This window comes from Natrix helvetica (assembly GCF_964273705.1).
Source record: "Natrix helvetica genome assembly, chromosome: 7".
Taxonomy (NCBI): Eukaryota; Metazoa; Chordata; class Lepidosauria; order Squamata; family Natricidae; genus Natrix; species Natrix helvetica.
The window spans coordinates 53,013,288-53,038,571 of NC_138558.1; the positions used below are offsets into that span (position 1 = coordinate 53,013,288).

The 25,284-nt window shown below is 43.3% G+C and overlaps 2 protein-coding genes across 4 annotated transcripts in view; one reads left to right on the forward strand and one right to left on the reverse strand.

Annotated features, from left to right (window-relative positions):
* The window catches only part of FBXL5 (F-box and leucine rich repeat protein 5), a 33,262-nt gene extending 13,756 nt beyond the window's left edge, over window positions 1–19,506 (forward strand). Inside the window, exons 7-11 of the mRNA XM_081959416.1 lie at window positions 9,246–9,391; window positions 9,587–9,669; window positions 11,369–12,100; window positions 16,157–16,305; window positions 18,685–19,506. Of these exons, the coding sequence (XP_081815542.1) occupies window positions 9,246–9,391; window positions 9,587–9,669; window positions 11,369–12,100; window positions 16,157–16,305; window positions 18,685–18,761 (1,187 nt within the window). The 3' untranslated portion in view covers window positions 18,762–19,506. The remainder of the gene's footprint in view (window positions 1–9,245; window positions 9,392–9,586; window positions 9,670–11,368; window positions 12,101–16,156; window positions 16,306–18,684) is intronic.
* Window positions 19,507–20,661: 1,155 nt separating this feature from the next.
* CC2D2A (coiled-coil and C2 domain containing 2A) overlaps window positions 20,662–25,284 on the reverse strand; it is a 110,359-nt gene continuing 105,736 nt past the window's right edge. For all 3 annotated transcript variants that reach the window (XM_081959386.1, XM_081959387.1, XM_081959385.1), the window contains exons 33-34: window positions 24,155–24,332; window positions 20,662–22,386 (exon numbers count right to left, since the gene is read on the reverse strand). In XM_081959386.1, coding sequence (XP_081815512.1) covers window positions 22,198–22,386; window positions 24,155–24,332 — 367 coding nt within the window. In that variant the 3' untranslated portion in view covers window positions 20,662–22,197. The remainder of the gene's footprint in view (window positions 22,387–24,154; window positions 24,333–25,284) is intronic.

Genomic DNA, 25,284 nt, shown 5'->3' on the forward strand with positions numbered 1-25,284 from the left:
ACCTCCCCTACCGCTGGCCTGCCAGCCCCCCTTCACCAGCAGTTGCGCTGCCCTATGCAAACTCTGTGTGGCCCTGCAGAGGGAGGGAGGGGGAGATTGCCCCTTCCTCCTTTGCATGCCAAAACCCATCTTCCCTGGCCGCTGAGCCCCTGGCCTGTACCCCTCTCACTGGAGCAACACACACTCAATGTTACACATGGAGACGCCCCAGTGCAAACATGGCCGCTTTTGGAGCGGCAAAAGTAACAGGAGGCCAAGTGATGCACCCCATGCGCCTCGCACACTCCTTATCTAATGGTGAGAGTCGCAGCAGGCAATTTCATCCATGGAACAGTGGTCTCTCAGGTGCTGCTCTAGCCGCTTCCAGCAGCCACAGACTTTTTTGTAGCCGATTGTGGCCACAAAAGCAGCAGGAAGCCAAACAATGTGCTGCATGTGGCTCGCACTGGCTTCTCAACGGGTACTGTAGTAGCAACTATTTTCAATTTTTTTACCATTATTTTGTCCCAACCCATGTGGCCCAGTATGGTGGTAAAAGTTAACATTTCAGAAATGTTACTGTACCTGCGGAGGTCTCCTTGTGCAATGCTCTGCTGCAGCTTTGGAGCAAACCTCTGCCTTCCCTGCACAGGATTGCAAGATTGGAGGCTCTGAAGCCATGAAGGGAGCATTTTGGGATGTGCGTTTGTGCAGGGTTCCTCTGAAAGGACAATCAGTAGGAAAATCCCCTCCCCTTCCTGAAAGAGACAGTCACTGGTAACATTTCTGAAATGTTAATTTTTAACATCATATGCACAGGAAAATCCCCCCCATCACAGTTTGATTTTGCTTGAGATGCGGGAGAGGGAGAAAGATCAGAAGCAGATAGGGTAAGGAAAACTTTCAGAAAGCAATCTGCAGGTGGGCGGGATTTTCCTGCTGATTATTGTTTCAGAAAGTGATCTGTGGGTGAGTTTTTTTTGTCCTGCTGATCATCCTTTCAAAGAGGAGTCCTGCGCAAAATCCCCAGGGAATATTGGGATTTAATGGATGTTTTTAGCAAGAATGGTTCTGATGCGCTCCCACAGCGGCTAACCAACTGTACCATCGAGATCCTCCCTGGGTCTAAATTGCCAAAGCTCAAGTTGTATTCCATGATCCCCAGAGAGCTGGAAGAACTCTGTGCATTAATAGATAAGAACCTGCAATGCAGTTTCATCCAGCCAGCAAGACTCTGGTAGCTTTACTTTACTTTACTTTTACTTTTATTTAGATTTTTATACCGCCCCCTCTCCCCAAAGGGACTCGGGGCGGTGTACAGTCAAATAAAAACACATCAATAAATAGAAAATACAAACACAAAGAGGAGGCAATAAGAAACTGTACATATCTGAAGTAAAGTAATTAAAAGCAATATTTAAATACCCTAAAAATACCCAATTAAAATATCTGCCAGGAGGTAGAATAAAACTATAAATGGGCCAGGCCGGCTAAACGGAACAGGTGAGTCTTCAGTTTTTGTCGAAAGGAGCGGAAGTCGGTGGTGGTTCTGATATCGGGGGGGAGGTCATTCCAGAGGGTTGGGCCCATCACAGAGAAGGCTCTACTCCTAGGCGCCGCCCGTTGGCATTGCTTAGTGGACGGCACCCGGAGGAGTCCTTCCCTGTGAGAGCGAATCGGTCGCAGGGAAGTGTGTGGTAGGATGCGATCCCGCAAGTACCTAGGTCCTGAGCCATGGAGTGCTTTAAAGATAGTAATTAACACCTTGAAACGCACTCGAAAGACCACAGGCAGCCAGTGCAGCTCGCACAGGAGCGGTGTTACGTGGGAGTACCTAGTACTCCCCATAATAGCCCGCGCGGCTGCGTTCTGGACTAGCTGCAGTCTTCGAGCGCGTCCCAAGGGAAGCCCCATGTAGAGGGCATTGCAGTAGTTCAGCCGAGACGTCACCAGTGAGTGACCGTGCGTAGGGCATCCCGGTCCAGTAGGGGGCACAATTGGCGCACCAGGCGAACCTGGTGGAACGCCTCCCTTGCCACGGCTGCCACATGGTCATCCATTGACAGCCGGGCATCTAGGAGGACGCCCAAATTGCGCGCCCGTTCCACAGGGGGCAATTGCTCGCCCCCTATGGTCAGTGATGGAATCAACTGACTGAACCGGGGTGCCGGTAGCCACAGCCACTCAGTCTTGGAGGGGTTGAGCTTGAGTCTGTTGTCCCCCATCCAGACCCCGACGGCTTCCAAACACCGGGTCATCACCTCGACAGCCTCGTTGGGGTGGTCTGGGATGGAAATGTACAGCTGCGTGTCATCAGCGTACAGATGATACTCCACCCCAAAACCACGGATGATCTCCCCCAGCGGCTTCACATATGCATTGAACAGAAGGGGCGAGAGGACCGACCCCTGAGGCATCCCACAAGTGAGTGACCTCAGGGTCGACCTCTGCCCCCCTGCCAACACACATTGGGTCCGGTCAGAGAGGTAGGAGCCGAACCACTGCAGAACGGTGCCTCCGACTCCCATCCCCCCCAGCCGGCGCAATAGGATACCATGGTCGATGGTATCAAAAGCTGCCGAGAGATCTAATAGGACCAGGATAGAGGAACAACCCCTATCTCTGGCCCTCCAGAGATCATCGACCAACGCGACCAAGGCCGTCTCCGTGCTGTGTCCGGGCCGGAAGTCGGACTGGCGTGGGTCTAGATATTCGGATTCCTCAAGGTGTTGTGGAAACTGCTGTGCCACCACATTCTCTACAACCTTCGCGAAAAAGGGAAGGTTGGAGACTGGACGATAATTAGCTAGCTCCATCGGGTCAAGGGAAGGCCTCTTGAGTAAGGGCCTCACCACCGCCTCTTTCAAGGCGGCAGGCAAGGACCCCTTGCTCAAAGAGGCGTTCACCAAGCCCAGTAGCCAGCCTCGTGTCACTTCCCAGGATGCCAGTACCAACCAGGAGGGACACGGGTCCATTAAACATGTGGTCGGTCGCAGCCGTCCACGCAACCTATCCAAATCCTCGGGGGCAACAGAATCAAACTCCTCCCAGAATGGTCTCACAAGACTCACTGTTGGCGGCTCCTCTGGTCCACTGAAGGGGGCCCATCCGCTCCGGATCTGAGCGATTTTGTCCTGCAGATATTCCCCAAACTCCTCTGCTCTGCCCTGTAAAGGGGCTTCCCGCGTCCTCTGTGATAAGAGAGAGCGGGTCACCCGAAACAGGGCGGCAGGGCGGTTATCGGCGGACGCAATAAGAGTGGCGCAATGTCTACGTTTGGCCACTCTTAATGCCACAAGGTAAGTCCGTGAATAGGCTCTTACCTGTGTTCGGTCAGATTCGGAGCGTGAGGACCTCCACCTGCCCTCTAGGTGTCTCCTATGGCGCTTCATCACCCTCAGGTCCTCGGTAAACCAAGGAGCCCGGGTGGGTCGTCGCCGCAGGAGAGGCCGCAAAGGCGCAACTCGGTCCAGGGCCCCAGCGGCCGCCCTATTCCAGGCGGCCACTAGGTTCTCGGAACGAGAGCGGGTCAGGGCTACAGGGAATGGCCCAAGCTCCGTCTGGAACCTATCCGGTTCCATCAGGCGCCTGGGGCGGTACCAACTTGGACAGTTTGGTTCCGCCTCCTCGCGGTGGGGGGTAGCGCCAGGGAAGTCCAGCCGGAGACATGAGTGATCTGACCATGACAGGGGGGTAATGGTTACATCCCCTCTTCCCAGATCACTCGTCCACTGTTCAGATACGAAAACAAGGTCCAGAATGTGGCCACCTTCGTGTGTGGGGTCCTGAATTAATTGGGTCAGGTCCATGGCTGTCATGGAAGCCATGAACTCCCGAGCTACCTCGGATGCTTCCCCCGTCGACGGCAAGTTGAAATCCCCCATAACCACAAGCTTGGGGGTCTCAACTGTCGTCTCTGAGATCAGCTCGAGGAGCTCGGGCAGGGCTGCTGACGCATAGCGAGGAGCCAAGTATACAATCAGCAAGCCCCACTGCCTCCCTGGGCCCCATTTCACACCAAGGGACTCACATCCGGGTATCTGAGGTACAGTGAACTCCCTCGGCTCTAGACATTCCCGTATAACTACCGCCACCCCACCACCCTTACCCAGGGCCCGAGGCTGATGGAATGCACGGAAACCCGGTGGGCACATTTCCACGAGGGGTAAACCACCCTCGTGGCCCAACCAGGTCTCCGTTATCCCTGCAAGGTCCAGCTCCCCCTCTGAGATCAGCTCATTAATGAGGGGGGCCTTGTTGGTCACGGACCTTGCATTGCAGAGCATCAGCCTCAGGCCCTGGCTCTGTAGTTCCTGACCACCTAGATTGCGGGGGTTGGTACAAACGACCGGGTGTAACCAACAACCACGGTCTCCCAACCGACGTTGTGGTCTTCTCCTGTCCTCGCATCCCCTCCTCCCCGCGACCGATGTAATAAGACAACCCTCTATTGGAATGTTCTTTCCCCTTCCCCCCTCCACCACACTCACTTCCCTCCTAGACTCACCTGTTCGCCTGGCACTGGCCCCCTGTAGGTGTCCTGTGCATGGATTACTGCAGGTTTAATGCAGTCTGTGTGGAGAATGTATACACCTTACACTCATGAAGGACATGCTAGCCCACTTAGCCCAGAGGAAGATCTTTGAAACTGGACTTATGCAAAGTGTATTACTGAATCAGGATTAAGGAGGGGGAGGAATAGAAAACAACTTTCAATTGGACCCTGGGGTATTTCCAATTCTGAGAGCTATTGTTTGAATTGCAAGAAGCCCCTGCTATGTTCATGCAGCTAATAAAAGTCCTGCATGAACACTTGTAGAAAGAAGTGTTGGTGTATCTAGATGACATCCTAATCTCTTCTGAAATAAAGGACGAGCATGTTAAGCTCAGACAAACTTTAAAAAAATTGCGGCGAGCCCAGCTGTACAGCAAACTTTCAAAGTTCCATAAAGACAAAATTGAATACTTGGGATACTGAATCTCACAGGAGGGAGTGGAAATGGACCCAGAGAAAGTCAGAGCAGTCCTGGAACATCCCCCCCTCCCTCGCATGTGGAAGCAATTCCAAAGTTTGTTAGGGTTCGCAAATTTTTACCAGAAATTTATTCCCGCTTTTGCCCAAATTGCCTTACCCATTACAAACCTTTTGAAAATGAAATGGGAGGGAAAACCCAAGCCTAGTCAACTATTAAATTGTACTATGGAATGCCAAGTGGCATTTGAAAAGCTCAAGCAGCTGTTTGCAGCAGAACCTATGCTGAAACACCCAAAACCAGATGCCCTCTTTGTAATCCAGGCAGAAGCTAGTGACGTGGCCATAAGGGCTGTGCTGCTGCAAGAAAAACCCCAGAGAACCCTTCAGCCCCGTGCCAACACTTCCCAAAAATTAATGGACCCAGAACAGAGATGGGCAGTCTGGGAGAAGGAGACCTATGCACTTCGATGGGCATTGCTAATTTGGGGACACTTCCTGGAAGGCCAAAAGACCCATTTGAATTGTGGCAAATCACAAGAACCTAGAAGCTTTAAAAAACCCATGGAAATTATCCCCCAAGTAGGCCATTGGACACCTAATTTCAATCATTCCAACTTCACTCTGCTATATCCCAGGGGGAAAAAAAACTTCCTGGCCGAAGCTCTATCCTGACTGCCACAATAAAACAGTGCTAGACCCGAAATCATCCAGCCAGTCATCCCCTCTAACCCAGTGGTCGGCAAGCCGCGGCTCGCGAGCCACAAGCGGCTCTTTACACATTTTAATGCGGCTCTTCTGTGTGCCGGATTATTATCCTCCCTAATCATTGTGGATCGAAAAGAAAAAAGGGAAAGGGGCGCTTGTTTTGAAGCGCCCGCTCCCCTCCCTCCTCTCGGGCACTTCAAAACAAGCGCCTCTTTCCCTTTTTTCTTTTCGATCCACAATGATTAGGGAGGATCCTGAAGTCGGGCGGGGACAAGAAGCGAGGAGGCAGAAAAAGAAACGCAGACTAAGGAGCTTCCCCCCGCCCCCTCCCAGCAAAAATCTAACCGGGGAGCTGGGCGGGCAGTAGCAAATTAGCCGATCACGCCACATGATCAGCTAATTTGCTACTGCCCGCCGGCTCCCTGCCTCCGTCTCTTTTTCTCCCTCCTCGCTTCCTGGGGCTCCACCAATGGGGGAGCAAGGCCCGCCCAGCGCCAGGCTTTGGGCTAACACAGAGGTCTGCAAAGTTGCTGTTTTAAGACTGGTGGACTTCAATTCTCAGAATTCTGGGAGTTGAAGTCCACCAGTCTTAAGAGCCAATTTTGCAGATCCCTGGGCTAATATGATTGATGCCCTTGGTGGACTTCAATTCTCAGAATTCTGGGAGTTGAAGTCCATAAGTCTTCAAGCTGTCAGGTTTGAAGACCCCTTGGGGTTTTTTTCCTAAAGGGTTAGGGATGCAAGGATCTTGTAACTTGACAGCTTTAAGACTTGCGTGCTTCAAATGCCAGAGTTTATTGAAACTAAAAACAGTGTACCATCCTATGTATTTTCGGTTTTAAAAGAGTGGCTCTCAAAATAAATTTCAATCGTGGTTTTGGCGAGATTTGGCTCAGTTGAAAAAAAAGGTTGCCCACCACTGCTCTAACCAATTAGCAGCAGCAATAACCACGAGGGGCCAGGAAAAAGTCAAATCAAACATTCCCCGAGAAGTGCTAGATAAACTGAAACCCATCTTAAAAGATGAGGAATGGCTAGCGGCCCATAAAGAACAATGCAATTTCAGGGACAGACTAGCCTGGGTAGATGCAAAATTGTATGTCCATGTCCCTCTTCAGGAGTTGGTTTTACAAACTTGCCATGACTCAAAAGCTGCCGGGCATTTCGGATTCGTAAAGACCTTACACCTGGTCAAACAACAATTCTGGTGGCCATCTCTGAAAAAGGACATTGAAAGCTATGTAGCCAGTGGACCAGTGTGTGTGTCAGGCAAAAGATGGCCAGGGAAACCCATGGGACTCCTGCAACTAGTGGCAAATTCCCATGCACCTTGGAAAGTGATCTCTATGGACTTTATAGCGGAACTGTCTGTGAGTGCTAAGAATACCATAATTTGGGTGGTTACTGACTTGTTCTCAATACAAGTCCACTTTATCTCTTGTTCAAAGATCCCTTCAGCCCATACCTTAGCTAAGGTATTTGTGCAGCATATTTACAGACTTCATGGCATTCTTGATCGAATTATCTCGGGGTGGTAGTGTACAATTTACCTCACACTTTTTTTGAAACTCATGGGCTTAAGTTCCTCTCACCCTCTCAAATGAATGGGCGGGGGTATTTGCAAACAAGCCAATTCAGTACTGGAATGGTACCTTGGATGCTATATTAATTATCAACAAAATAATTGGACAGGACACTTTGCAGAAGTGACGTATAATAATTCAGTGCACAGCAGCAAAGGGTTTACCCCTTTCAAGGTAGCTTAAGGTTAGGACTTTGTAGCAATACCAGAACTACCTTTGGACAAACTCCAGAACTCCTCACAGGAAAGGGTACAACAACTACAAAATAAGAGTCCAGTAGTGTGCAAAGTGCTCAAAGAAGCACGAGAAGCCTAACAACGGCAGGCTGATAAAAAACATGCCAAACCAAAAGTATCAACTCAGTCACGGTCCAATTGGAATTGACCAAAAACCTGAAAAGAATCCACCCAGTACTTCATTGTAACCTGCTGAAACCAGAAGTAATCACTCCCCTTCAGCCACCTCCTCCCACACCACCCCTTCCTATTTTCATATAAGGGGAACAACGTTTTGAGGTAAAAGAAATTTTGGACTCTCAATAACACACAAGTGTCATCCAGTACTTGATTGCATAGAAACATTTCCCTGCTTCCCAATCCGAATGGGTCAATGGATGCCACGTTTGAACTGACTAACTCCTTTGTGCTTTCCACAAATATCCCAACAAACCCAAAATATTGAATCTCAATTAAATACTTAAAATTCTCTTTTTTCTCCCTTTTAGTGCTAATGCCTTTGTAAAGGGGAGCCAAATGTCATCTGCTCATCTTGGCTTTCTTTGAAGCTCGCTAGCAACTGCCATAACAGGGTGGAGTAGGCATCTCAGAAGGGAAGCCTACTGGATATGTGAAAGAATGCTGTAGGAAATTGGGGAGTATAGACACTAACAGGAACTAGAGGTGCCAAACTGAGCCATTTGCCAAGTTTCAAGGACACCAGTCCTGGGAAAGGAATTTACATTGATGCCTGAGGCATCAAGTTCCTAAAGCATCGGAACGAGCCTGATTGAATTACTCTCCCAGCAGGGAGGGTTTTGGACATTGGGGATTGCTTTCAATATATGATTTTTGCGCATTTTTTCTTCAGAGCTTGCCTCATCCATACTGCACAGCATCTCTAGTAAAAGTATCTTCTCTCTAAAACCTATGGTTCATTTTTTCCCTAGGGAGTAGCTGGGGCCAGTCTGACAGTGGGCCTCTACCTTTCTGGCTCAATGGCCTTGCCGGGGGTGGGGGAGAGAGGGGATGGTTCTGTGTGAGTGGCAAGTGCACCCATGCTCAGCTCCATTGTGCAAGGGCCGGGTGTGTGTGTCTACCACTCACACAAATGGAGCTCTGCATGTGAGTGCAGGTGCCCGCTGCTCACACAAATGGAGTTTTGCATTTTAGTGCCCACCACTCATACAAGTGGAGATGCACATGTGCTGCCCACCACTTGCGCCATTCAGTTCCAAATGGGCCACGGGCCAGTAGTGGGCTACAGGGGTTAATACTCCTGGGCTAAGGTGCTGGCCTGGAAACTAGGAGATGATGGTTTCTAGTCTCCTATAGACATGAAAGCCAGCTCAGTGACTTTGGACCAGTTACTGCCTCAGCCTAATCTACGTCATAGGCTGTTGTTAGGAAAATAGGAAGCAGAACTATTGGCTAGGTTCACCACCTTGAATACATATAATAATGTGCATGTATTCTATTTTTTCTTTTCAGGCAGGAAAGTCATGTCCCATCTAGATTGTATCTGCATACAATTACTAGTCACTGATTATCACTGATTGATACATACTAGCTTAGAAAGATACAAATACTGAACTTGAACTAATACTAACATTTAGCTTAGCTGTGACTCGGGTTAATTCAAACAAAACACAGTGTTAACTACAGCAAATTGATCCAGGTGACATGATAAACTGTAATTAAGTATAGATTTCCAGTATTTTCTTAATACAGTAATTTAGAACAATCATTTTTATTTTTAAATGTTTCTTCTCATTTTTTTAATTGAAGAAAATGGAGAAGAATCGTCTGCTATCAGCATTGTACAGAAAGAGAAGGACTTACTTCAAGGCATAATCCATAACATTCTGCCACGTGTAGGCTCATCAGTGAAAACCATTGTACTGGCGTACAGTTCAGCCATATCAAATAAAATGGTACAGTATACAATAAGTGATTCTCTAGAGTGTAAAAGTATCCTGAATGTGTTTTAAAAATGTGTGTCACCTTTTTTTCTAGTTGACATTTAAGATGAACTAATAATATATAAAGAAAATACAAGTTGAAAAGATGTTTTGCTATTTTCTGCATTCCTTTTATAATTCAGCCTTCTTAAACTTTTTTTAATATAGGTCAGACACATCTTGGAACTTTGTCCTAACCTGGAATACCTTGATCTCACTCAGACTGATATATCTGATTCTGCATTTGAAAGGTTGATAGCTTTCATTTTAAGTAGTAGTCTGTATATATGAGAGGTTGGTTACCTTGTTACATGTTATCAATCCTAGCACTTAAGATAGTCCTCACTTAATGACAATTAGATTGTTTAAATTTAGATGGTGCTGAATGAATGATGGTTGCAATTAGTCCATGAAGTTACAGTAGAACTGTTTCAGCAACCTGACAATCATGGGTGCTTGACAATTGGCCTGTATTTAGGACCACAGTGTTTGCTTCAACTCCCCTCATTAGCGTTTCTCCCCCTCCCATCTTTACTGTGCCCAGCTGATTTTTATCAAACTTCCTCCTGCTGCTGGCCTTGGGCCAAGGAGCATCCCATGGATGCATGCAGTTAGCAGAGCAGAGTGATGGAGCCTTGTCTTCAAAGGAAGCCTGGCTGGGGAGGAAATAGCAGGATGGAGTTGGGATTCCCAAAGATGTTTTTTTTTTTCAAGAGGCAACTGGACTTTCTTGTTTTTCTTTGAAGATGTTTCGCTTCTCATCCAAGAAGCTTCTTCAGCTCTGACTGGATGATGGGAAATTGAAGGATTTATACTCCTTGCAGACAGCTGGCCATTTGCATTCTTTTAGCAGGTTAAGGTCAGCTGGAGGTTTATCTGTGTCATCTTGGAACTTGCCTTCTTGGAACTGTTGAAAGGATTGTGTTGTAGATTGGAGATAATGTCATATCCCTCCCCCTCTATTGAGAGAGGGCTGTTCAGAGCGGGAGGAATATGACATCATCTATCTCCAATCTACAACACAGTCCTTTCAACAGTTCCAAAAAGGCTCCACACAAATTTGCACCACTCAGGTGACCCTGATAATATAGATAAGCCTCTAGGTAACTGTAACTACCTGCTAAAAGAATGCAAATGACCAGCTGTCTGCAAGCAAGAATCCTTCCATTCCCCACCATCCAGTCAGCTGAAGAAGCTTCTTGGATGAGAAGTGAAACGTCTTCAAAGAAAAACAAGAAAGTCCAGTTTTCCTTGAAAAAAAGCACTTTGGGGACAACCATGACCTGGATGACTAAGAATCTCCATAGATGGAGTTGGGAGTTCACACAAGGCAGAAAAAACATGAGATTCTCACCTAACAAAAGAAGTGTTTTGGGAAGCATGTTGGCAGTAGGGTAAATGGCCCCTGCAAAGCTTGGCACAACTGCTTCCAAAGCCTTCCCCAGTTCTTTATGCAAAGATTCATCTTTGCTTTAATGGCAGCTCCAGTGGAAGTCTTTGTGTGTGCATATTGTTGGAGGTAATTTGAAGAGTAACCGCACTGGGCATTCGGAAAGATGTGACTGCAGAAATGCAGGCAGCCTTGCTGATGCCAATACTTTTTGCAGAGCTCCCTTTCAAAGGCTTAGCAGAGTCTTGCTTAGTAACATGTTTTTCCTACAAGTTAGTCAAACAGTTATTGCTTATTAGAGAGATTCCCATTTATAGTATATCAGTCATGGTTCCTGTTTGATATGTTTTTTTCCTAGTATACATATCTACATTTTCACTTAAGGGTGAAAATTTTCATCTTAAGGGATGAACATTTTCATTGCATATCATATTTTTGTTACAGTGTTTTAATATTTGCTTTGGGGATGGGTTGTTAATGTACTATTAGCTGCCAATATAAACTCTACAAATAAATGCATAAACATTATGATGTTAATTCCACACAATTATTTGTTTCAGTTGGTCTTGGATTGGTTGCTGCCAGAGTCTCCAGCATCTTGATCTCTCTGGTTGTGAAAGAATAACAGATATGGCTGTAAGAAAAATTTCTAAAGCTCTAGGGATTTTGTCTTCCCACGAAGTACGATCTCATAAAAGTTTTCAAAACAGGAGAAGAAAAACTGTGTGGAAAAACGAAGAGATTGCCTTGGAGTTCAGCAAAAAGGATTGTGGCCTGCACTATGTAACAAATGAGAATGTGATTAAGGAAGAAGGAAACAAAAGCCATTGGAATGTACCAGTCAGATCAAAGGGTTTCAACTCTACTTATATCTGGATGTTAGATGCCAAAGATCTGGCTGATATTGAAGATGCTGCAGAGTGGAAGCACAGAAATTTGGAAGGAGATTGCGTGATAGAACCAGCCTCCCCTTTCCCTTGCTCTGCATCCTGCTGCAATAAAGACATTTTTGGATTAAGGACTAGTTTCTGTTGGCAGGAGCAGCAGCCTTGTGCTTCTGCGGCCCTGACTTACTGTGGCCACTCCTTTTGTTGTGCTGGGTCAGCATTAAAAACTTTCCAGGCACTCCCGCCTTCCCCTGTGCTACTTAACCACGCACCAAGGACTAATAGGCAGATAGAGGGGAAAGACTTGGCACACCTCAAGAGTGCAAAATCGGACCAAAAGACAGCCCGAGTTCTTCAATTCCTCAGTTTGTCAGGATGTTACCAGATAACAGATAATGGTCTCAGGTAAGTAATCTGTTGCAAGAGATCACTGTAGTTGTTTGGAAAAAGCCAGAGCACAAATACATGTCACTAGTCCTTTCTTTGGTATTTCTATTTCTCACACAACTGAGTTGACTAATAGCAATGAAGCAATGAATAGCAGTGATGGTTTTTTCCCCATTAAGAGAATCCAGAACAGGTTATTGAAGGCGACCCAAACGCATTGGTAGCCATACATTGCAATGAACAAGGACATGCATTAAATTTTGCAGCTACTGTGATTGTTGGCCAAGCAGGGAGAAAACTAGCCAGAGATATGATTGAAGCCTGGGAAATGGCCCTTCGTAAGTCAATAGGACTGCTGATTTACTACCAGTCTATTAGGTACTTAGGAGCCAAGGGCATGGTGGCACAAGGAAACAATTAAGGACTTTAATAGCCAGCCATCAATACCCTAATTAACAATTAAAATAACCACTCCTCTAGAAAAAGTGCAGAGAAGAGCAACCAGGATGATTAGGGGACTGGAGACTAAAACATATGAAGAATGGTTACAGGAACTGGGCATGGCTAGTCTAGTGAAGAGAAGGGGAGACATTATAGCTGTGTTGCAATATTTGAGGGGCTGCCACAGAGAGGAATGGGTCAAGCTATTTTCCAAAGCCAGACAAGTAATAATTATTTTTATTTTATTTAGTTTGTCAAACATGTAAAAGATAACAGGTATAAGTGGACTTGAACAAGGGAAATGAGTACAAATAAATGGAGACAGTAGGACATGGACAGAAGGCACACTGGTGCGTTTATGCACACCCCCTTTATGGACCTCTTAGGAATTGGGTGAGGTCTTTAAGATTGAAGCTATGGGGATTTGAGGATGTAACAGCTGAGTTAAGTAGAGCATTCCAGGCATTGACCATTCTGTTGCTGAAGTCATATTTTCTGCAATCTAGTTTGGAGCAGTTTACTTGAGTTTGTATCTATTGTTTGCCTGAGTATTATGGAGGTTGAAGCTGAAGTAATCGTTGACAGTGGGATGCTGTAGCAGACAACTTTGTGTACTATCAGACACTATTGTGTACGGTCAGACCGTAGGTGGCGTCACAGGTTGTCCAAGCACAAAATTTTGAGCCTGGTGGCATAAGGAATTATATTGCGAGCAGAGGAGTGGAGTACTCATGAAATACCTCTGGACTCGGTCGATCGTATTAATGTCCGATATTCAGTATGGATTCCAGGCAGATGAGCTGTATTCAAGAATTGGTCTGGCAAAGGTTTTGTATGCCCTAGTTAGCAGTACAATGTTACCGGAGAAGAAGCTTCACAAAATTAGGTTAACAACTCTTAATGCCTTTTTGGCAATGCTGTTACAGTGAGCTCTGGGGCTTAGATTGTTTGAGATGAGCACTTCTAGGTCCTTTACAGAGTGAGGGTCGTCTATGAGGTCATATCTGCCCAGCTTGTATTTGGTATTTTAATCTTTGTTGCCAATGTGTTGGACAGAGCATTTGTTAGATGAGATTTAGAGTTGCCAATTGCGCAACCATTCTGACACATAATCAAGGTCGCTTTGTAGGGTAGCAGCATTATCGGTGGTGTTAAATAGTTTTACATCATAATGGATGTAAACTGATCAAGGAGAGATTCAACCTAGAAATTAGAAATTTTCTGACAGTGAGAACAATCAACCAATTGAACAGTTTCATCACTGGAGGCTTTCAGGAAGAGATTGGACTGCGATTTGTCGGAAGTGGTGTAGGGTCTCCTGCTTGGGCAGGGGATCGGAGTACAAGGTCCCTTCCAACTCTGTTAATCTAATTAATCTAAAAGTTACACACAACCAGGAACCATATAAATATAGTGAATAGAACAGGCCCAGTGCACTTAGTCTGGGGAGAGAGAGAGAGAGAGTTTTCCTGATGATGGGTTCCAGCATGAGCCTGAAAACTTGGAAGAATAAACCTTTGGTCATGGTGACTGATAGATTTGATCCTGCAACATTATCCTGGGGCACTTATATTTACTTTCATTCCCAATAATAGTTATGATTTTTCTTCAGATATGAGTAAGATTTTCCTCTATATCTTCTGCCAGAAGGTAGGGCTGAAAACTTCCTATCCTTTTAGGAAACCTCCCCCCTCAATGTCTAATTCTACATTCTAGGAAGATATTCTATTTTTTTCTTGCTTCCATCTTGAAGGCCAAGAACGTACAGCCCAGGATCATTTGAGCCGAAAGCCAGGAGCCATGGGAACTTCTTGATCAAGGGTGTCAAACTCGGGCAGGAAGAGTCATGCACTGGCCACGCCCACCCCCAGCTTAGCGAAGGGGGGGGGGAAGTCCCGATACATCACGTGACACCGTGATGCCATGAGTTTGATACCTCTCTTCTAGCAGAGAAGATGCAGTTAGCTCAGCTTTCCATTGAACCAGGCATTGCAGCAACTTCTCCTGCCTTTGTTTGGATAGATTAGGCAATGGGCATAACACTTAGAATAACTCTTCTGATATCCTGAGCAAACCCACTGGGTAGTTCTGACAGATTCATCACGGAATCTAGAAACGTGAACCTACAACAAAAGCATATAATTCCCCATAATTAGAATGGTAATAGGAAGACTAAGGAACACCAGATATAGCAATATGGTGGAAGAAATTTGCTGAGTTCTGATTCAGCAGTGAGACATAAAGTAGTCTAGAAATAGCAGCTCAGGATTACGAGGATGATGAGTTCAAGAGGAAAATCAGGTTTTAGATGATGCTTTTGCATGGTCCACAATTAATATCAAAGGCTTTTTAATGCTGACTTACTTTGATGATACCTAAATCAGCAAAGATGATCCTAGGTCACCACATTCTGCCAACATTATCCTTCAAGTTTCAAAGTAGATATTAGAAAGGGTTTTCTAGACTTCATAGAGATAATCAAGACGCAGTGGGTAGGACCAGTGTAACTCAAGGCACCCTTAACATTGGGGTGGAGGTGTATCTCTCTGCATATCATGGGGTGCCTGCTTTTTGCTTAGCAACAATTAGCTAGCAACAGTCCTAATGTATAAATGAAATATAGATGCTCACAGATTGACTGGAATGTAGGACAAAGTACTGTAGAGACAATGGTACTAGGAATCAGGACTGCAGCTGACTCATCAATTATTGTTTAGGTTTTGATGATATTGGCATATTAATTAAAAATAGGATATAATATTATAAAATATGATACTACTATGTTATATATCTAGGAGCGCGATGGCTCAGTGGTTAAAGATGCTGAGCTTGTAAGCTAGAAAGCTGACAGCCCAGGTTCGAGACCCGAGTGCCATGTGATGGGGTGAGCTCCCATTACTTGCCCCAGCTGTTGCCCTCCTACCATGCAAATGCGAGTAGATAGTTACCACTTCGGTGGGAAGGCAATAGTGTTCCATGTGCCTCAGCGAATAGTCATGCTGGCCATATGATCACAGAAATGTCTACAGACCATGCGTGGGCTACCTCACTTTCAGAGATGAGCACCGTCCCCTAGAGTCAGTTTTACAATCACTATTGTAATAAAGATAAAAGCTGGCAAGTTACGCAAATCAGATGGAATACAGATGTTTCCCAAGCAGTTTTTAAATTGTTTAGCTGAGAATAATTAGAACAATTTCTTGGAGGATTTGAAAGCCTTTGTTAGCTATTATTTTTGAAATAATACTAAACTCTACATAGATCTCAAATATTGGACTGTTCTTGGTAGGTTTTGAGGTCAATCATGTATGCAGGTTAGAGTCTTTAAATGGAACTACTGCTTAGAATTATTTTGTTTTTACTCCCACCACCCTCACTCCAAAATCTGTTGCCACTTTTACCTCCTGTAGATCATTAGCTTTAAGCGATGAATTGTGATCTCCCATGAACTGTTGCTATTTATGAGTGCAATGGTTTGGCAGGACAATTGCATATTCCTCCCAGCATTCCTCAGTTGAATTTCTGACAGCCAGAGCATATGGGGAAAGACCGCTTTGGGTGGCCAACAGTTTGCAGTTTGGATAAGAAAAATTCTTGACATGGGGTTAACTGCGTTTTGTTTTCTACTCCTAGGATGCTGGCTCTTAGAGGTGGGCTACCTTATCTAGAACACCTCAATCTCTCTGGCTGTCTGACAGTAACCAGTGCAGGTCTGCAAGATTTGGTCTCAGTATGCCCATCTCTAAATCATGAACACTTTTACTACTGTGACAACATAAACGGTAATGTCTTTTAAATGAAATGTTTGTTCATATTTCAAAATCTTTTTCTTTACATAGACCTCCAATACACCGTACAAACATTTGGTAATAGCTTTAAATTTTATTTTAAGTTTATGCTGTTTTCTTAAGGAATCATAGTTGTGAGTATTAAAGAATTTAGTTTCAGTCAAATGGCGTATCTATTTATAAAAAAGAAATCTCTATTTTTTGGGCTTGCTCTTATTCTGGCATACATGTTTGTAAAAAGATTAGAAGTTACATGTAATCTTGTTTTGACGTTTTTATGACTTGAAATCTCAATATTTTAATTTTGAGTGCTTTCAAAGATTAACTAATTTAGTACCAGGTATCTTAGTAATAATATTCTAACTACCAATTTTGTTTCCAGTGCAAAAATACATTTAAAAATGGCATTCTTGATCAGAATTGAAATCATCTTAAGACTGAATCAATATCTGAACTTACAGACCAAAAATCATTTTGGGAATCGTCTTGGCAGAAATTCTCCTGTATAATGGTTATCTTTAGCAAGTGCCTGACTTACCACTTTTTATACCTCATGAAAGTGAAATTCGCACATGAGAAATGTTGCTCTTCAAGAGTATTTCAGAATAGATTTTAAAAATGATGTATTTCTCAATGGTTGTAAATTACATGTTTCAAAAATAACATCTCATGCTGCTTTCATTTTCTCTTTCCATAGTGAGGAATTCCATAATATGCAGCATTTTATTTTTACTTGAAGTATAGAAATGTGAATATACTGGGTGGGTCTACTGTTAACTGCTTACAGGAGGAAACTGAGGCCATGAGGACTTAAATTTTCTGAGTACTTAAATATCTGAGGACTTAAATGTTCTATGCAACCAGAATTCATAATACTAGTGAGGAATATCCAAGATCACACTGAAGTATATTTCTGCTGCTGATGATTTTCTGGTTGAAACTGACAAAGTAATGTTTGATTACATCCCTTTGGTTTTATAATAGGAAGTGGAAAAGGACCAGCTTTATTTTTTTTAATTGTTGTGAGGAAATTTCATCTCTTAGCCTTGCATTTTGAGATACACATTCTAAAAAACACTTCCTATGTAACATTTATGAAAGCTTCTCAGAGAAAAGGGAAGAGAGTCTAATCTTAAAACTCTTAAAAGACTTCTACAAAAGGAAATAATAAACCTTGAGAACTAGATACTTGCAATGATTCAGTTGAAATTTAAGAAGAAAAGCAAATCATAAGCTGGTTCTCAACCTCCTTTTTTGCAGAGTGGAAAGCACCTTCAGAACATTTGAGTCAAATACTACTGCCCTAAATTTGGTTTTTTTAAAAAAGTAATTAAAATTTCATAATGGCGATGTTAGGATTGGTTTATTACTTCAGTTTTTCTGATATTTGAAGTAGTTTAAAATTTTATATGATGCTGTTTTTATCCTAATATCCTAACACAGCTACTCTTTAATGTTTGTATTGACAGCAACTGACATTGAATGAATGTTAGTTAAGGAACGATTCAGCTGTATTATTCTGACTTTACATATTGGAGCTTGTGAACTCTTTTCCTCCTAGCCCACCACCCATTTCAGTTGTTGCTCTTTGCTAAGTTTGATTGAATTAGTTTGAGGGGAGGAAGCAAACATTGAAAAAAGAATGAAATGACAACATGGATTTTCTTGCTAAAAATGTCATATTTTAACCCAATTACAATGTTTCACTGGTAATCTGATTGTATTGAAATTACTTCTTTCAGCATTCTACTACAGACAAAACATATGGAAAATCAGTAACAAAACTTAGGATTTTAAATCTTACTAAATTCTTCAATATGACGTTGTACTAGCACACTGATGATAGTTTAAGGAATCAGAAAGGATACATTAAGATTGGACATTGTGTACATTGATACACAGATGAAGTATCTATATACTGCTAGGGTTAACATGGTTGCTTGTTCTTCATTAAGAGAATTTTGACTGAAATTCAATGGCACACCTGTGATTTTTATATGCCGGGTAATACAGGCACTGGATTGCATGTTTTTTAAAAAAGAAAAAGTCCTAGCAAATGGAGGTAAGTAGCTTTTGATAGTGTGCACTCCAGTTTTCTTAACAAAGTTTCATTAGTAAGCAATGGTTCACAATGTCCCTTTAATTTTTTTTGGAGTAATATACTTAGATTGGATGAATCTGCGTATTCCATTATTGCTTGAATTTTGACATTCCCCATTCATCAATAGACCTCTTTTACTCCGGGTGATTTTGCTAGCGTAGCTTGTAAGCCTTAGTGAAAATCACAGGAACACGTTTATGTTAGAACAGTCTCTGCTCAGACTGCATCCAGTCCCTTTTTCTGCCTTTCACGTTTGTTCTGTCTTTGCGCAGGTCCTCACGCTGAAACTGCCAGCGGATGCCAGAACTTGCAGTGTGGTTTCCGAGCCTGCTGCCGCTCTGGTGAATGATCCATCTCTTCACATTTCTGTCTACTTCATTTAGTTCCACAGGCTTCCTCCCATGCACTTTACATCTTGTTCTTGACTGTTTTCTTTAGAAGTGTGATTTGTGGATTGTTTTTGCTCTGTAATTCAGAAACTTGTAAACAACCTGTATAGGGTTTTATAATTTTTCAGTGATCCATACTGATTTAAAAGGTGAGAGGTTAAATTTTGTTGTGCTGTGAAAAGGAATCATTAAATCATTTAGACACCCTTACCTTGATATTTGGCACTTAAATTTTGGGGTTTTCCCCTCTATTTGTGCTAAGTCCGTAAAAAAATTTACATGCTTATATATAAATCAGTGAATGTGAAACACATTTGGGTAACATATATTGTTAAGTAGTTATTTTCCCCATAACCTTCTTATCCCAGAGTTGTTCTTCCTGAATTAGAGAGGTTTTTTTCCGGTCTTTTAGTACTGATTTCACATTTTAGGCTTGAGGAACAGTAAATGAAACATTCCCATCAGCATCAGAGTTTGTTGGTCTGTTAAAGCTACATTTACAGCAGGCCCGTGACTATTGTTGCCACATCATCTTGTGGGCTTCTCAAAGTATTTGCTTAACTGTAGATGCATAGCAACCATAATCCCCTACATCTTCTATGTAGACATACTAAAGATGTTGAATTTTGAAAGGGATTTTCCAAGAAGCAATTTCTCTGTGATAAGAGCAACTGTAATAAATAAACTACAGCTTTAAGAAAAAAATTTCTTGTGTCCATTTGCATGCTGGAAAGATACAAAAGTGGAAGATAATTTGTTACTAGTGCTGGGTGGCATGTATTTACACTTACTGACTGCCTGGTACAGCAAAGTGGTGAAAAAATAACTGCAACCATGGAATATATTTTACCACCCTTGCAGTGTCTCTGTCCTATATTTACCATTAGTCGTGCATTGTCTTGTACCTGACCTCTCCCCCCTGCAGAGTAGAGAGACTGAAAAGGAAGGGATTATGTAGGGAGTAAGAGAGTAAAAGAGGATAAGCAGGCACATGATAGCGAATACACCCAGATATTTGTGGCTTTCAGTCCCAATCACACTGCACAAAGAACCAGCAGCATTGCATTTCTTTTGATGTGTATTGTCAGAGTTTTGGCAGTGTGACGTATTATGAGATCAAACCAGGATTATAACACAGCGCCTTAAGACAATTAATAGTGGTTTATATATACATATATACAAATACATGGTAGATAAATGTCTTACCATTCAGCTACGGACACAAGGAGAGAAAATGAAACACACACCACGAGATACACTAGGAGAGACACCCCTCTCATGGTCTCCCTTAAATAGACACCTCCTAAAACAGTAAATGACTTGTGTGGAATCCACCAGAGTCTTAAAGAGAATATGCCTGTATTGCTGAATTATCCTCATTGCTTCACCTGACAGATTACAATTTTACATAGCTGGCAGCTATGACATATATTCAGATGGTATCTGACATATATTCTCCATTGTTTGTTTGCCTACTCTCTTGTAATCCCTTCCTTTGCAATAATTAATTGAATTAATTAAAAACATTAATTCCATTCTTCCTAATTTTCCCAGCACTGGGGTGAGCATTCCAAAGGTTGGAGGAGTGGCAAAGCATAGTCACAATCTTGTGATTTTCTACTTAGTCAGTGCTTCATTTAGCAACAAGGCTGCCGGTCCCTATTGTTGTCACTAAACAAGGACTATCTGTATTGAAAAATACAGTGCTTGGTTTCATGTCACATGCAGTATGAGAGCTGTGGCTTTCCTAAAAACAAACAGAATTTGTCCAAATGGTCACCAACAAAAAAGGGGATAGGTTTTGAAAGAACTTTTCTGAAATTACTTTTGTCACAGTTCTGTGTCACGAATGAAAATAAATGTATGTTAATGTTTCTTTATTTTGTAAATAAGTTACCTTGATTTATATGGTATCTTAAAAAAATCCCTTACAGAAGCTTTAAGTTTAAAAACAACTCTCAAGAAATATTTACATACTTTGCATTAACAAGTAAAACGACTGCAGACAGCAATTCAAATACATAAGAGTCTTGCCATTCTATTCCAAGCTGTTCCGTTTTCAGATCAATCAATTCAGTGGTTGTCCTGGTAAGAGTCCTCCACATGATTTCCCTTCACTAAATGTGAATGGGGACTTTTGCACGGATGCCCAGAATTTGTCTTGTGTATTGAGAGTTTACTTGTATGAGCCTACCTGTATGAGGACACAATGGTATCTCTAAGAAACGATCAGGATTCAGTTCTAAGAATCAAGAAACCCTGGCAACAAGAGTTGAGTTTCTTGCTGTCCAAGGATGGAAAATTTTACACAACTATAAAGCAATTTGCATCAGGAAAATTCAAGGATAAGCACAGGTACAGCTATGCTGCCTTGAGTTGCTGAATGAAATGTGGATATGAATCAACTACGGCATGCCTATTTCCCTTGGTAACTCTCCTCCCTGTCCATCTTGGACAGTAATCTCCAGGCTTCCGAGTTGCCATTTCTGCTATACTCTTACAATCTTTACAGCAACTGAAAGGGGTCTTACCTAATGAACTCTGATTGCGGGTGGGATGTTTTACATTTCAATAATACCAACTGAAAATAAAATGGAAAAAGTTTCCCTGCATCTAATATACCTCCGCAGCATTAAAACTGGACATGTTTTACCAATTCTCATTCCATCTGCAACTTAATAAAGTTTCTGGTCTCCAGAGGTTGTGACTGCTGCATCACTGTGGGTTTTGAAGAAGAGATTGAACAGCTATTTGTCCAGAATGGTATAGGATCCCATGCCTGACCAGAGGGTGGATTAGAAGACCTTCAAAGTTCCTTCCGACTTTATTATTCTGTAATCTTAATTCACATTTACCAAACTAAACTACATTATTCAGAATTCTGTGCTGCTTTTTCTTCAGAAGCTCCAGGAGACCTCTAGATATCTTCATATTATATCTACAGCCTCCATTAAATAAGGTAAGCTGAGCTGGGGAAGACCATCTTGCCCTTAGTCATGAAGTTTCCATGGCTGAGGCTGGGTCAAGAGCTACCTTTCCTTTTCACCACCACAGTCCCTGGGCATTGAGTTTAATGAGTCATCTGAAGTTTGAAGGCAAAAGTACTGAAGTCTTGAGATGAGGGTGTTCCTGCTTTGATGCGACAGGAAATACAGAAGGGTAAGATTGACTGAGCACATGCAGTACCAATGGCTTTCAACGTCTGGTTGCTCATTCTTGCCAGGCTCCTTAATAGTGTTAGTAGCCCTTGGACTTTGGCACCAAAACCCCTGGGATGCCACCACAAAGATGTTTCTGTGCACAACTGTACTATGGCTTCAGGCAGGAAATTTCTTGAACAGCCGCAACTATTGGAATCTGTGGAAACGATGGAAGCCAATCTGTTTCTGTAGAGTCCTATCGATTACAAACTAATGAAGCCACATAAATCCACACAGAAAGAATGTGTTTGGGGTAAGCATGAACATACACAGCTAGTGCAAATTCTGTGTTTGGAATTTCAGTTTTATGAACTCCCGTACTATATGCAGCTTCAACAATAGATGCAACATCTGAAAATGGCAAGTGGATGGGAAATCCGGAGATCTGCAAGGAGGGAAAGAATGAGAAGGGTTATCTATGACACCACTTCTATCATACCTGCTTCTAATAACATTTAGCACTCAGACTTATATACCATTTCATAGTGTTTTGACAGCTCTCTCTAAGCGGTTTACAGAGTCAACATATTGATCCCAACAATTTGGGTCCTCATTTCACCGATCTCAGAAGGATGGAAGGCTGAGTCAACCTTGAGCCGGTGAAATTTGAACTGCCGAACTGCAGCTAGCAGTCAGTTGAAGTAGCCTGAAGTCTAACCACTGCGCCACCTCAGCTCTTATAATTATTAAATATTATTATCTTTTCTACTACCTTCTCTTACTGATATCATGTTTATATTGCTTTGTTTGTATGTACACTGAGAGCTTATGCACCAGAGACAAATTCCACATGTCCAAACACACTTGGCCAATAAAATAGTCTTTCCTCTCCCTCCTCCTTTCTAGTTCTATTACTTCTATTTTTATATTTCCAGCAATTGAAGAGGGAGTGAAAATGTCAAGATAGTGGCCACAGCCATGCAAATGAAGCTCCATCTCTTTTCTATGTATTGTAACAAGGTAAAAAGGATGTCTTCAATCACATGGTTGGGGATCAGTGTCAATTTTTTTAGCTCTTTCTGTGGATGCCCCTGCCAGCATTTCTAATTTTGGTCAAATAAAGATCAACGTAAGTCAATAAATCCGGATTCAGCAATAGTGTTTACAATATCTCTTGTTTTGCATTTGCGGATGCCACTATCAAAATATAGTTTAAAAAATAGCAATGCAGAATTGTGTCAGGTATAACTTATGATTTAAAGTTAACTCTGCTTCCCTCCTCTCTGCCACGTTTCCTGTGTAAAATACATACCCCCCCCCGACTACTATCCAAATTCTTTAAAAAAATTGCCATTCTCACTTTGTCATTGGGGGGGGGGGGGAATTAAATTGTACACTCGATTCAGTGGTGGGTTCCGGGCCTGGTGTCCTCCATGTGCAAGCACGCACATGTGTCTTACCTTGCAGCGATGCCTCCGCAAGCCTCTGCGACGCTCCAGCTGCTCGGCGGAGCATTGCGCAGGCGCTGTAGACACCATGCACATGCACGGAAGTGCCAAAGACTTTAAGGACAGGTAAGGATCTCGGGCGGGCGGGCCCTCTGGAGCATCATACCGGAATGGTACCCGGTGCTCCGGGCAGGCTCTGGTACGCCTGTACCAGGGCGTACCGTCTGCAACCCACCACTGACCCAATTTCTTAATGCATATGAGTAATAGTGCAAAAGAAGGTTGTAATCAGGCCCAAGAATGTAGTGGGTTATTTTTCCCTTAATAAGCTCTAGTTAGGCAAGCCAACGGATAGATTTAGAACAGAATGTGCTAAATCAAAGCTGACTTGGTACTTCCCTTTTATCAGTTAAAGCAGTTAAAGCGAGCTGTCTAAAGCAATACTTTTCTTCCAATAGAAGCTAAGATGAAAGTTAAACCAAATCTAAGAAAGTAAATCCTTTTAAATGGGGAATATCTTCCCATAAGTTGGGGGGGGGGAGTTTTTTTTTCCTGAACACCTCTAGGGCCGTATTTTTCAAACTTGGCAACTTCAAAATGTGTGGACTTCATTTCCCAAAATACCCCAGCCAGCACACTTTGCAACCTGCACATCTTAAGGTTGCTAAGTTTGAAAAACACTTCTCTATAGCCTCATTGTGGTTGCCGCATCACAGCTATCAAGTATCTAAAATGCTTTTCAGGAATAAAAATTTTTATCCATACCTTGTAGTCTCCAAGTTGTTTTTGTAATTCTGCCTGATGATCGTCTTCTATCTCTTTGCCTTGATGTTTCTCCAACAGAGGCAAAAACTGCCGGAGTGCAGAGGTACAATATCTGTTCCAACGTGTCAAGTGGTTTGGCCGCCATTCCATGATTTTTTCTTTTAATATCTTCTCAAGCCTGTATTTATAAAATTTTTTGGAAATGTTAAATCTGCATTTGAAATTCTGAGGGTTTTCTGCAATTCTTTTTGATGCAGAACATCAAGAATAAGCTACCAAGAATCATTTTCAATTGGAGTAGCATTTGCCTTGGTAAGCCAAATAGCTAAATAAACTACATTACAAATGTGATTTCTGGCTTCTCTATATAAAATATGTTTGCTTTCTGAAAAGGTACTGGAAATGCTACAGTTTAGATTCCTACCATTTTTGAAATGTAACATAAACCTCACATTTTAGTAATAATATTTGAAGTCAATTTTCATAATGTCCCGGTGTCTGGAGGCCGTACGGGTCTGGATGGATGGCAACCGACTAAAACTCAACCCTTCCAAGACGGAGTGGCTGTGGCTTCCGGCCTCCCGGTTCAACCAGGTGCTTCCATCTCTGGCCATCGGGGGCGTCCAACTAGCCCCCATGGAACAGGTGCGCAATTTGGGCGTCCTCCTGGATACCCGGCTGTCCATGGATAACCATGTAACAGCCGTGGCAAGGGGGGCGTTCCATCAGGTTCGCCTGATGCGCCAATTGCGCCCCTTATTGGACCGGGATGCCCTACGCACAGTCACCCATGCGCTAGTGACGTCTCGCCTGGATTACTGCAATGCTCTCTACATGGGGCTTCCCTTGAGATGCACTCGGAGACTACAATTGGTCCAGAACGCGGCCGCGCGGGTGATTATGGGGAGGACTAGATACTCCCCTGTAACACCTCTCCTGCGCGAGCTGCACTGGCTGCCTGTGGTCTACCGAGTGCGTTTCAAGGTTTTGATTATGATCTTTAAAGCGCTCCATGGCACAGGGCCTAGTTATATGCAGGATCGCATCCTGCCCCACACATCCCTACGACCAATTCGCTCACACAGAGAGGGACTTCTCCGGGTGCCGTCCGCCAAACAGTGCCGGGGGGC